Source organism: Rattus norvegicus, chromosome 7, assembly GCF_021556685.1.
Source record: "Rattus norvegicus strain SHRSP/BbbUtx chromosome 7, alternate assembly SHRSP_T2T, whole genome shotgun sequence".
Taxonomy (NCBI): Eukaryota; Metazoa; Chordata; class Mammalia; order Rodentia; family Muridae; genus Rattus; species Rattus norvegicus.
Window position 1 is genome coordinate 142,739,905 of NC_141540.1, and position 12,538 is coordinate 142,752,442.

Here is a 12,538-nt window from a genome sequence, read left to right on the forward strand (position 1 = left end):
GGCTACCGCTGAAGAAACTAAAGCTAATGCTGTTTGCTTAAGATCATGTCGTTTGCTTGGTTCATGTTTCTAATCCTGGCACACTCGGGAGGCAGGGGCAGGTGTATCTCCGTGAGTTCAAGGCCAGCCTGGTCTACATAGTGAGGATGGCCAGAGCTGCACAGAGAGAGAGAGAGCCTGTCTAAAAAACAAAAGAGGGTCCATGAATGTTCTCCTCTGGGCAGACTCTAAGGTATTGGGGCTGCACCTGAAGACAGAACAGGAAGGGAAGGAAGAAGAGATCAGGTAAAGCCACCCTAAGGAAGGAGGCTGGAGTGGAGAGCAGGAGGCATGGAGTTTCTAAGGTACCAGCTTCAGCACCTGGAGAACCCTGGCAGGCACGAGTGTTCCTGAGTGGGAGTTTAGAGTTTTCCTCTTCTGTTAGTGCTGGGAAAGGGCCGTCTGATAGGAACAACTGAGGGAATAATCCTGAAAGCATCCTTGCACCCCACCCTCCCACTCTGAGGGAGTATGTCCTGCAGCCCTAGGACTTCCAATGGGAGGAGACCTCCACAGACTCCCTCCTCAGCAGCATCTGAAGCTGCACATGCCCCTCCCCTTCCCTCCAAGTTCTCCTCTATCTTCCCAACTCTCTAGAGCCTACTTCAAGTTACAGACCAGTCATCCAGGTAACTGTGACTGGCTTCAAATCCCCTACTTGAAGGTCTGATTCTCCTGCCTCTGCCTCCCAAGTGCTGGGATTGAAAATGTGCCCCACCTGCTCAGCTCACCCTTTCCAATAACTGTGTAAACCCAAACCATTTACTGAGCTGCCCCTCCAAGCCCATTCCCCACCAAACTCATTTTACCCAGAGTTCCACCGCAGAGTCTCGGAGCCCTGTCAACCCCCACGGAGGGAGTCTGCGTCTCCCGACTCTCACCTCATCCCCCATTTTCTCCAACCCTGAGTCACATAGTCCTTCAAGGAGAGGCTCAGGCTGTAACCCCAGCTCTCCGGAGGATCATACATTCAGAGTCAGCCTGGGCAACATTTCAAAACTGTCTCGAAAAGGTTAAATAATCACAGGGTACACCCCTGCCATTCCTCGCACTCCTGAGCACTCCTGAAGGATGGGGAGACTGATCCCTGGAGTTCCAGGGCCAACCTGGACCACACAGTGTGCTCCAAGAAAGACGGTGGAACAGGTACAGACCCTCCACACAGACCTGGAACGACTTTCTGAATACTTCCCACCCCCACCTCCTCGGAGCGGGAGGGGGACGGGTGGGGGGCAGGGAAATAGCCAGACTGATAACAATCTCGAGGCCAACGGACTCCAGACCCTCACAATCCCCTCTAATCCTCTAATCTCTCACTATCTACTTTTGTGCATAGCTTGGATGTAGCCCCTAGTAGGAGAATGAGGGGGGGGGAGCACGGGAGGAGGGAGAGCAGCCGCAGCCCATTCCACAGTCACCGCCGAGCTTTCTCCTAGTTAAACCTGCAGTGCAGGTTCCCTCCCCTTCCGTGGGTCAAGGGAATGAAGGGCCCTTCGGGAGGGGACCACCTTCTCCCCCAACCCCGACATTCGCCCAGTCCATCCCTCACCCCACCGTTCAACCTTCTCTTTTCAAGTCTTTGTTCTGAGGGCTCCTGAGCTGACCGCTCGCTCCTCCCTCTCTCTGGCCTGGCTTCACTGCCTGCTCCATTCCTGTCTCCACCTGGCCACCCACAGCCCGGAGGCCCAGCCCAGGGGATTTTGGATCGAAACTATTCCCTCCCTCACGCTACTCTTCCCAACCCTGTTAGAAACTGCCAGGCCGAGCTTTAAGGCCTGATTCCAGAGAAATCTGGAACTGCTGGGAAAAAGGGTAAGCTGGTACTGGACTCCGGAGGTCGGTATTTGCCCAGATGCCGCAAGAGGTCAGGAATGCGACCATCTACGTTAACTGCTAGATAAGGAGATATTGCAGCTCTCCTGCCCTACAGCAAACCTCTCCGCCATAGAAGGGCCAGCGCTTCAGGGGTGGGGCAAGATCCAAGCCGGATCTACCCAGAGGCTTAGGGAAGAATTCTAGGGTCTTCTAGTCATTGCTGAAAGAACTCAAAGTCCACCGTGGTCAGACGTGACTAGAAGCCTCCTCCCCATGTCCTCCTGATGGAGGAGGCCTCATTCGGCAACAGTAATTCCTATTCTTCAGGAATGAGTGCTGTACTAACATCCCCGCGCACCGCCTTCCAGAGGACTAGACACGTGGGTTTTTTTTTTCTCCTACCCATAGAAGTGAAAAACAAAATGGAAGTTCAGTTTAGTGACTTTCTGAGGTCACCCAACCAGCAAAGTACCCAAGATGGATAATGTAAAACTTAAAATTAAAAAAATAATAAAAAATAATATTAAAAAAAGTGTCCGCAGAACATTTAATTGGTACACTTCATTGCACAGTTCTATAAAATAGAGCAATTGTGGGATTGTGGGGGGGTGGGGTTTGTAAAATTAACAGCCTTTGAACTGGTCAGGATCTCCTGACACCCCCCCTCCCTAGGAACTTTCATGCAAAGCCAGTGGGCTTTTGTATGTTTGTTACTTTGCATTCCATTTGCCTGGCTGTCTCTGGCAACACCCAACCTCCCCAGCCAAGTCCCACGGAGTCTCTGAGGTTTTCCCGTCCGTCCGGAAGGAAGCAGGCTTCAAACCATTCATTCACACCCAGCACGCATCAGCCCCGTCTTCCTCTCTTGCCTGATCTACTGACCTGGGCTCTTCCTAAGGCCCCTTTTCTCTCCTGGTTTTACTCTTCTATGTGCATGTACACAGAGTCGTTTCAGCTGGCCGCTCGATAAGGATCAATAAGTCCAATCCAGAGCAAAGAGCATGGCCACAGGTATCACAAACACTGAGTCCTGCCTGAAAAACGGGCTCCTCGTGCTGACCAACTCCAACCTCGGGGGGTTTCTCCCTCTTCATTCAGCAGGAGTGGTCGTCCAGCTGGGGGGGGCGGGGGGAGTGGGGTGTCTCTTTTCCCCAGGGGATAAGCCAGAAAGACAGAGAGCATTATAAAAACTGGCCAGGAAGGAAAGAAGACTCAGGGAGCAGAAAAAGGAGGCAGATTCAAGGGAGCAACAGAAATCCGGATGGAGGGGCAGGCAATATGGTTCAAACTTAGTAGGGCGTTTCTGATATCTGGTCTAGCGACTCAGACCCCAACCTGTCCAGACACAATGGATAGGAGGGACAGTGATTTCTCACCCTTGCTGTTCTCATGGCTACTAGAAGGTATCTAGCAAATACTGGTTAAATCTATGTGCTCTTGGGCTGACCAAGTTCTCAGCTATGAGGCCTTGGGTTTGATCTTCAGCACCCTGTAGGCTGAAAGTGATGGATGTCTCATGCCTGGGACCCCAGCACTTCAAAAGTGGGACGGAATGACCAGGAGTTGATCCCCATCCTCTGCCACATGGAAAGTTCAAGGCCAGCCTGAGCTACTTGAGACCCTGTCTCAAAAAGAGAAGGGTGAGGGAAGAAAGAAAATGGTAGGTGTCCGGATATGGGATGCCTCTTCTGCATAATCACAAAGGTCCCGCTAAAGCCTCCTGGGAGTGAGTTGAGTGAGGACCTGTGTCCCCACGCGTTTGAAAATATGTATTTCCATGGTTCCCTATGGAGCCACAGCAGTGTCTTGGGACTGGAGCGAGGTGGTTGGGGGGAGGACCAAGAGACCTGCGCTCAGGTTCGTGTTTCTCTTCCTCTTCTTGAGCTCCCAATTTTCTTTCCCCAGAATTCCTGGGGTTCCACGATTGCCCCCAGACTTAAGCAAGGAACACACCACAAAATCTTCACCCTAATGGATCCCTCTTCTATCTATGTAAAAAAGATATTAAAAAACGCCATTTCCTGCCCTGAAAACAGACACTCAAGGGCTAACACTACCTGCTATCCTTTGTGCACCCATTAGTCACCCCCTCCCTGTGTCGGTGACGGTGGCAGGTATGTGCAGAAGCCAAGAAGGGCTGCGACCCGGTAGGTCACAGGAATCCTGTTCTTGGCGCCCGCGGCTCCGGTGGCGGGGGCGGGGCCTGTTGGGGAGGTCCCACCTCCTCCCTTGCCGATATAACAACAGGTCGAGGACTGCCACCCACCGCAGCGGAACTCCAATCCTGGTCTCTCGCTTCGTTCTCCTCTCCAGACAAGATGAGCTTCACCACCCGCTCCACCACCTTCTCCACCAACTACCGGTCCCTGGGCTCTGTGCGGACTCCCAGCCAGCGGGTCCGGCCTGCCAGCAGCGCAGCCAGCGTCTATGCAGGTGCTGGGGGCTCAGGGTCCCGGATATCCGTGTCCCGCTCTGTCTGGGGTGGCTCCGTGGGGTCCGCAGGCCTGGCGGGAATGGGTGGGGTCCAGACTGAGAAGGAGACCATGCAAGACCTGAACGACCGCCTGGCCAGCTACCTAGACAAGGTGAAGAACCTGGAAACCGAGAACAGGAGACTAGAGAGCAAAATCCGGGAATATCTGGAGAAAAGGGGTCCCCAGGGCGTCAGAGACTGGGGCCACTACTTCAAGACCATCGAAGATCTGAGGGCTCAGGTAAGGGGCCTGAAGGGGGAAGGGAGCAGTAGCTCCCGATTGTTCTGTCCGTCCAATGCTCCCACACCCCCAAACTTGAATAGGGTGTGGGCGATTGACTCCCTCCACTCATTCCCCATTCACCACACACCCCTACTACATGGGACCGAGTTAGGAATACTCTGGATTCCCCACCCACAACCTGTGGGAATTCCAAGCGTAGTGGCTCCACAAGGGAGCCGGCTTCCCCAAAGCAGTGTAGTGGGAAGGGAACAGGATCAAAAGCATCGCAAAAAAAAAAAAAAAGGTCATAAAACGAACCCAGACACTCACTTCTTTTTCAGTGGGGACAGTTAGAGGGTTAAGCGGATGTAGCTAAGGCTGAGTCATCTAGGAGTAAACAGGAGCCTACCTGTAGGAGGGGCCAGCGGGGCGGGAGGGGGGGGCGTCCCAGGACAGGGGTTTAGCAGGTGCACCTGGAGAAGATGCCAGGAAAAGAAGATCAGAGAAGTCTTGTTGGAAGCTGCTCTTTTGTAAGCAATCCAGATAGTACAGGCTCCAGGCAGAGGGGCAAGGAGTTCAGGAAGGGAGAGGGAAGATAGAAGCACTGGCCCTCTGGCTGTTCCTGGGAGTGGGATAGATTCATCTGAAACATAAGACCTGTTTTCCCACCCTCCGCTCCTACACACACACACCCTCATTTGACCCGGAACTCCCAGAGCGACTCTCTCCACTTTAATCCACCCAGATCTTTGCGAATTCTGTGGACAATGCCCGCATCGTCCTGCAGATCGACAATGCCCGTCTTGCCGCTGATGACTTTAGAGTCAAGTAAGGCTGGGGCTGGGGCTGGGGCTGGGGCTGGGGCTGGGGCTGGGGCTGGGGCTGGGGCTGGGGCTGGGGCTGGGGCTGGGGCTAAGAATGGCCTACTCCTGGAACTGTGTTAGAGTGGGGTTCCTTCCTTTCGGAGGCTTATCCGGGTTAGGGTCCATTGACTACTACTGAGTTAGCTATTCACCTGGGCACCCCAGTTTAAGCACACAGTCCACAGCCAAGAGTAGAGCTGAGGGAATGATACCTGACTCCATGACCGGTTTATGGTGGGCACGAGGCTACTCTATGAAGGTGGCACTGGTTGAGAAGGTTCTAGACCAGGTGGGGCCCGCTGATCACCTCCACCCCCTCAGGTATGAGACGGAACTGGCCATGCGCCAGTCTGTGGAGAGTGACATTCATGGACTCCGCAAGGTGGTGGATGACACCAACATCACGAGGTTGCAGCTGGAGACAGAAATCGAAGCGCTCAAGGAGGAGCTGCTGTTCATGAAGAAGAATCATGAGGAGGTAAGTGGGGGGCCACCGACCAGGCCTGGGAGTTAAGGGCGAAGGCTACGTGGCCCATGCTGCCCCCAAAGCAGCCTTACACGGAAACAGCAGCCTAGGCGGTTTTGATTCAGAGCAGAGCCATTGGCTCATATATGTTCTATGGCTCACCCAAGTTGTGCTGTTAGGTCAGGGTAGGTTAGGGCCTGGCTTGTGAAGCCCTACCGCTTGGAAAGCTGAGGCAGGAGAATTAAGTTCAACACACAGCCTGTCTTACTAGATAGAGTAAAACAGAGATTGTGTGAGTAAGACCCTGAATTGGAGACAAAGGTGGGGACTGCCAGCCTCAGGAACTGGCGTTGATGGCGGAGCTGCGGGCCTTCTGGAAGAAGCTTAAGGTAAGACATGTGAAAGGAAGAAGCAGCTAAAATGAGGAGAGGAGATCGCCTGTAAGGGGCTGGTTAAGGCTGCATTCTTGCCTAGCTGGAGCAGAAGCCCAGATCTAGGCCCGCCAAGAGTTTCTTTCCTGTTCTCTTCTGCCTCCGCACTCAACATCACCTTCTAGAAAACACCATCAATAATGAAAGGCTGACCTTAAGTGCCCATCCCACCTTGTGTCTGCCTTCTTTAGGAAGTCCAAGGCCTGGAAGCTCAGATTGCCAGTTCTGGGTTGACTGTGGAAGTGGATGCTCCCAAATCTCAGGACCTCAGCAAGATCATGGCGGACATCCGTGCCCAGTATGAACAGCTGGCTCAGAAGAACCGTGAGGAACTGGACAAGTACTGGTCTCAGCAGGTACAAACTAGGAAGGCTGTCTGCCCCTGTGTGAGAGGGAGGTGCCAAGGACGGCAGGTCCTGACTGACCCTCCTCATCCTTCAGATTGAAGAGAGTACCACGGTAGTCACCACCAAGTCTGCCGAAATCAGGGACGCTGAGACCACACTCTTGGAGCTGAGACGCACCCTCCAGACCTTGGAGATTGACCTGGACTCGATGAAAAACCAGGTGAGTGCCCTCCAGTTGCCTGCTGCAGTTCTGCTGGGCCCAAACCTATGATACTTGGCCTCAGCCCCAACTGTCTCATCTCTAAGCCTCCTCCACACCCCTAACCCAATCAAGAGATTCCCTAAGATGAGTCACTTCGATTTGATTTTCCTATTACTCCCACACTGTAGCCTAGCATTTGATAGACAAGAGGCATGAAGACCCTTTCAGAGAATGAAGGGTTGAGCAGGCTAGGACTAGGGACTCACCCTCCTATCTCTGTGTGCAGAACATCAACTTGGAGAACAACCTCGGGGAAGTGGAGGCCAGATACAGGGTGCAGATGGAGCAACTCAATGGGGTCCTTCTGCATCTGGAATCAGAGCTGGCACAAACTCGGGCAGAAGGACAGCGCCAGACCCAGGAATACGAAGCCCTGTTGAACATCAAGGTCAAGCTTGAGGCGGAGATTGCCACCTACCGCCGCTTGCTGGAGGATGGGGACGATTTCAGGTGAGTGGCACCCTGTTAATCATACAAGCAAGGGGCTTTTCTCCACTCTTGAAGCTTTGGGAAGTCCCGAGCTCTGTTTGTTGGTAACCACTAACCAGTGGCCTCAAGTGAGTGAGTTACAGGTTCCCTCCCATGAGAAAAGAATGATTAAGTATTGCCCCTGGCTGTCTTTGGGATGGCACTGAGTTTTCTAGAAGAAATGGCTGAGAAGAATTTGGAAGTAAAGAAGGATCAGGGAACCCTTCTTCCACATTCTCTGTCTCCCCTCTCCTCTGGGCTGTTTATAACTAAGGTCATCTGTTACAGTCTCAACGACGCCCTGGACTCCAGCAACTCCATGCAAACTGTCCAGAGGACAACTACCCGTAAGGTCGTGGATGGCAAAGTGGTGTCCGAGACCAATGATACCAGAGTTCTGAGGCACTAAGGCTCAGAAGAAGGGAACCCCTTGGGGACTGAGGGACCAATAAAAGTTTAGAATCCACTGGATATCACTTTGTGTCTTCCTTGGCAGTCTTCCTGCTTGTGCACATGCACCTTAGGCAGAAGTCTCTTGACCTAGGGTTTCACACAGATTGGCCTTTGGGAGAGGAAAAGCCTGGGCTCTTGAAACATCTAAAAGAAGACAAAGTAGGAGATATGACCTCTCCGAGGTAGAGGTGAAAGTGTAATAAAACTGGAGCCACCCATTCAAGAGACCTGGTGAAGAAGCCAGGCATGATGGTGTGCACACGTGATTTAGGTTGAGGCTGGAGGAACTTGAGTTCAAGGCCAGCCTGGGCTATATAGCAAATTCCAGGGCAGCCTGCATCACATGCCAGTGTCCCGCTAAAACAAGAGCTGGGTGTGGTTGTGCGTATCTAAAATACCAGAGCTTAGTAGCGGCAAGAGGATCAGGAATTCAAGGTTATCATCTGCTACATAGCAAACTTGAAGTCAGCCTAAGCTAGATGAGAACTTGTCTCAAAAGGGAGCCTAGGAAGGGACTCAGAGAAGCCAGACATGTTGGCAAGACCCATAATCCCAGCACCTAGGAAACAGAAGCAGGAACATAATGAGTTAAAAGCCAGGCTAGGCCTAAAGCACCCTCTCTGAAAAGAAGGGGAAAAAAGCATATAAGTCTCCAGCAGAGTCCAGAGAAAACTCTACTTTTTCCTTTGCCTAAATCCCAAAGCTTCCCACCCAAAGATTCCCAAACCCCATCCCACACTCATTACCCAGAAACCTGTGCTCCCCTGGGCCCTGCTCTGGCACTCAGTGGAGACAACACTTTTCTGAGAGCTGGAGGTGTGGCCAGAAGTGAGGAGACATGAGTACAGAACATGAGAAAGCAATATACGTGGTAGAGCCCAGGGCAGGCACCAGGGTGGGCACCATGCAGGGAAAAATAGGAGCCCCATGGCACCATTCTGGGCTTTGTATTAGAGCTGTAGGACCAAGCAATGGAAACAACACATGTCTAAAATAGCAACCTGGTGAGGCACGGTGGTATGCAATAGTGCTTTCAGAAGGATCTCTGTGAGTTTGAGACCAGCCTGGTCTACATAGCCAGTTCATGATTGTCAATGCTACATAGAGAGATCCTGTCTCTACCACTACTTCTAATAAATAATGATTTAAAAATAAAAATAACAATCTGTTTCAATTGGGAGGATGATGTATCTTTCTTAGTTTAAAGAATTATACAAGTTAACATATTGTCCAAAAGGAAAGAGGGAAATAAAATTGAAAACATATCTCGGCTCCCCCAAAGTACTTTACCCCAGTTGAACATTTCTTCAGGACAAGCATATACAAATATTTTATTTTGCTTTTATAGATGCAGGGTTATCCTATAAATTCTGCACCTTAATTGCTTCAATTCCACATCCTTCTCTTAACAATGTATCTTGGAATAGGGCGTGTGGTGGCTCAAGTCTGTAATCCCAGTCCTCTGGAGGCTAAAGTGAGAGGATTACCCTGAGTTCGGGGCCAATATGGTTACAAAGTAAAGCCTTGTCTCACTCCTTTGAACAGCTGCATATAGCTATAGCATGGATACAAAGTTACTTAACCCAAATGCTCTAGTTCCTAGAGAAGTCTTGGTCTCCAGCAGTCTTGATTTAGCAAAAGGCTGCAGCTAAGGCCCATGTGTACTTTTGCACTCCCTAACCTTGTCTGCGGAGTAAGTTAGTAGAAACGGCACCATATAAACAGACATAGAAAGGACTTACGTTGGACCAGGCCCTCTGCTAACCTTCACTGTATACACTGAATAAAATGCCTGCTAGCTTTCTCTCAGAAAACTCAAAGCTTAAGACCAAAGACAAGGAGGTTTCTATGCCCTGAACCAACCACTCTGCTTGGTGCTTGGGAAGACAGACAGGGAGACAGACAGACAGACAGACAGACAGACAGACAAGAATCCTTATGGCCATGGAAATTACATTATGGTGATGGGAAGGAATAAAAGCCTCTAAAGATGATAAGAAGGGGTTGGGGATTTAGCTAAGTGGTAGAGCACTTACCTAGCAAGCGCAAGGCCCTGGGTTTGGTCCCCAGCTCTGAAAGAAAGAAAAGGAAAAAAAAAAAGATGATAAGAAACCGGATTGCGCAGCATGTCACCAGGGTAGGGTGGGGGTTAGTGGTACAGGCTGAGGAGAGGCAGGCAAGGAGTCTTGGAAGTGGAGTGTCAGGAGAGAGGGAGAGAAATAATCTCAATTCAGTCAGGAAAGTGTTTGCCTGAGAAGAGCAGTCTGTTTAGGGTTTCCAGAGTGGGAAAGTAAAGGTCACTTCACTTGAGGCCTTTGCTTCCTGAGACCCAGAGGACAGCACTAGATCGGCACGCAGCGCAGCTATACACCATGCAGGCCCAGAGAGTCAGGGGGAGGATGTTCAGTGGGCAGATCAGGGCCACTCTGCCCTTTCTGAGCAAGGTCCGAGTTACACAAGAAGTGAACTGGAGGTTTCTGTGGGAAGGGCCCCTAACATCTGACTTTCAGAGAAAACATTCTGCTGGAGAGCAAGGAGAGCTGATTCATACTGTTCACACCCACCTCCCCTGAATGAATACAGCAATCAACTGTATTCATTCCATGGATCCCATTGATCCATTTCCTCAAGCCACTACTTTATCTACCCACCCTAGCGGGTGTCTGCAGGAGACAGACCGGAGGGGAGAGATGGCCGGGCTATACTTCCTGAGATTTGTATGGGAAGGATGATTGAGATGGTTTCCTTGTCCCCGTCACTGTCTTCCAAATATGCAAGTATGGCATTGAATGTGTTTTCTCAAAGCGGGATGCCAAACCTGCCCAAAGCCAAAACAGAAAGTCCCTGGCAGGGCCCGAGTGGCGGCTGCAGCTGAATCAAGCTGAATCAAGCTGACCCAGGAAACCGGAGCTGAGGCACCTGACTGATTATCCCTTCCCGTGTAGATGGGGCTTTGCAGTTCCCAGGGCTCTTACCCAGTTGATCCTCATTGCAATCCTATGAGGTATTCGAGCCAGCAGCTATTACTGGCTCTGGGTCAGAGTTGGACACTGAGGTCCACAGACACCACGTGACCTGTCTGAATCTGCAGAGATAGGAACTTGAAGCAGGAGTGAGTTCACATCTCTGGGTTCTTTCTAGAGTGTGTCTAACTTGATTTTGGTTCTGTTTTGATTTGTTGGTTGGCTGGGTTTTGCTGTTGTGTGAGTGGAGTGTCTGTCTGTCTGTCTCTGTCTCTGTCTCTCTCTCTCTGTGTGTGTGTGTGTGTGTGTGTGTGTGTGTGTGTGTGTGTGTGTGTTCTCTTTATGTAGCCCTACCTGGCCTTGGATTTGCTGTGGACCTCCAGTTTCTGCTTCCTCACTGCTAAGATTGTGTGCTACAACACCTGGTTGGTATACTTTGACTTCACGGCTAGCTGGCCAGGCTCATTCAGGAAGCCTTACACAGATGTGACTGACGCTTGAGTCCTCAAATTCAGAGATTCTAACTCAGTCGTTCAAGGGTGAGGCTCCAGGGCTCAGGGGAAATATTTGAAAATCTCCCTTGGTGACACTAACTGGCAGGCCATGTTGTCCCTAGAGTCTGCACCACGGTATTCTTTCCTGCTGCAGGTCAAGCTGTGTCTATTCTGATTGAGCATCATCCTGCAGTAGAAGCCCAAATTTTCCTCATTCCCCAGCAGGGAAAGGCAACTGCCTGCAGGGCAGCCCATGTGGTCCCTACACTGAAAGGGAAGATGATCCATCCCAAGATGATAATGTGGAGTCCCCTGTCCTGAGCTGTAGGTGTTCCATTCCATCCAGCCCAGATAATAAACTAGTCAACAGTACTGACAACCACAAGCAGTGTGTATCACATGACGCCCCTTGGGCAAAACAAAAAAATTTAGCTAGATAATTCCTATGGTTACGTAAAGGTCTCCTGGAGGATTCACAAGAAACTGGAATTAATGGTTGCATCTGAGGGAAAAATTTGGTGTGGGGAGTAACCAAAGCTGGAGACTTGTGTCCAAATCTGTGTCTGTCAACATCTTCCAAATCGGCTAAAACAAACACATTTTATTTTAAAGGTAGAGGGTTAACTTGGCTATAGTGGCTCATGCTTTTAATCCCAGCACTTGGGAGGCAGGGGCAGGCAGATCTCTGAGTTTGAGGCCAGCCTGGTCTACAGAAAGACTTCCAGTACAGCTGGTACACAGAGAAAAAAAAAAAAAGCAAACAAGAAAGAAAATTTAAAAAGGAAGGAAGGAAAGAAGGAAAGAAGGAAGGAAGGAAAGAAGGAAAGAAGAAAGGAAGGAAAGGAGGAAGGAAGGAAGGAAAGGAGGAAGGAAAGAATGGAGGAAGGAAAGAAGGAAGGAAGGAAGGAAGGAAGGAAGGAAGGAAAGAAGGAAAGAAGAAAGGAAGGAAGGAAAGGAGGAAGGAAAGAATGGAGGAAGGAAAGAAGGAAGGAAGGAAGGAAAGAAGGAAAGAAGAAAGGAAGGAAGGAAAGGAGGAAGGAAGGAAGGAAAGAATGGAGGAAGGAAAGAATGGAGGAAGGAAAGAAGGAAGAAAGGAAGGAAGGAAAGAAGGAAGAAAGGAAGGAAGGAAAGAAGAAAGGAAGGAAGGGAGAAAGGAAGGAAGGAAAGGAGGGAAGAAGAAAGGAAGGAAGGAAGGAAGGAAGGAAGGAAGGAAGGAAGGTATCAAGCTGAGTATAGTGGGG

The 12,538-nt window shown here is 50.7% G+C and overlaps 1 protein-coding gene across 1 annotated transcript; it reads left to right on the forward strand.

Annotated features, from left to right (window-relative positions):
* The first annotated feature begins 4,132 nt into the window (after positions 1-4,132).
* Krt18 (keratin 18) lies at positions 4,133-7,853 on the forward strand. The gene is made up of 7 exons (NM_053976.1): positions 4,133-4,568; positions 5,296-5,378; positions 5,735-5,891; positions 6,502-6,666; positions 6,752-6,877; positions 7,146-7,369; positions 7,676-7,853. The coding sequence occupies exons 1-7, from the start codon at positions 4,173-4,175 to the stop codon at positions 7,794-7,796; spliced, it is 1,272 nt and encodes a 423-aa protein (NP_446428.1). The 5' UTR covers positions 4,133-4,172; the 3' UTR covers positions 7,797-7,853.
* The last annotated feature ends 4,685 nt before the right edge of the window (positions 7,854-12,538 follow it).

What these genes read in the sequence shown, in the direction of transcription:
- Krt18 (NM_053976.1), top strand. Translation starts at nt 4,173, where the DNA reads ATGAGCTTCACCACCCGCTCCACCACCTTCTCCACCAACTACCGGTCC. An exon ending in TCGAAGATCTGAGGGCTCAG is followed by an intron (nt 4,569 to 5,295) that starts GTAAGGGGCCTG and finishes TAATCCACCCAG; the next exon opens with ATCTTTGCGAATTCTGTGGA. An exon ending in TGAAGAAGAATCATGAGGAG is followed by an intron (nt 5,892 to 6,501) that starts GTAAGTGGGGGG and finishes TGCCTTCTTTAG; the next exon opens with GAAGTCCAAGGCCTGGAAGC.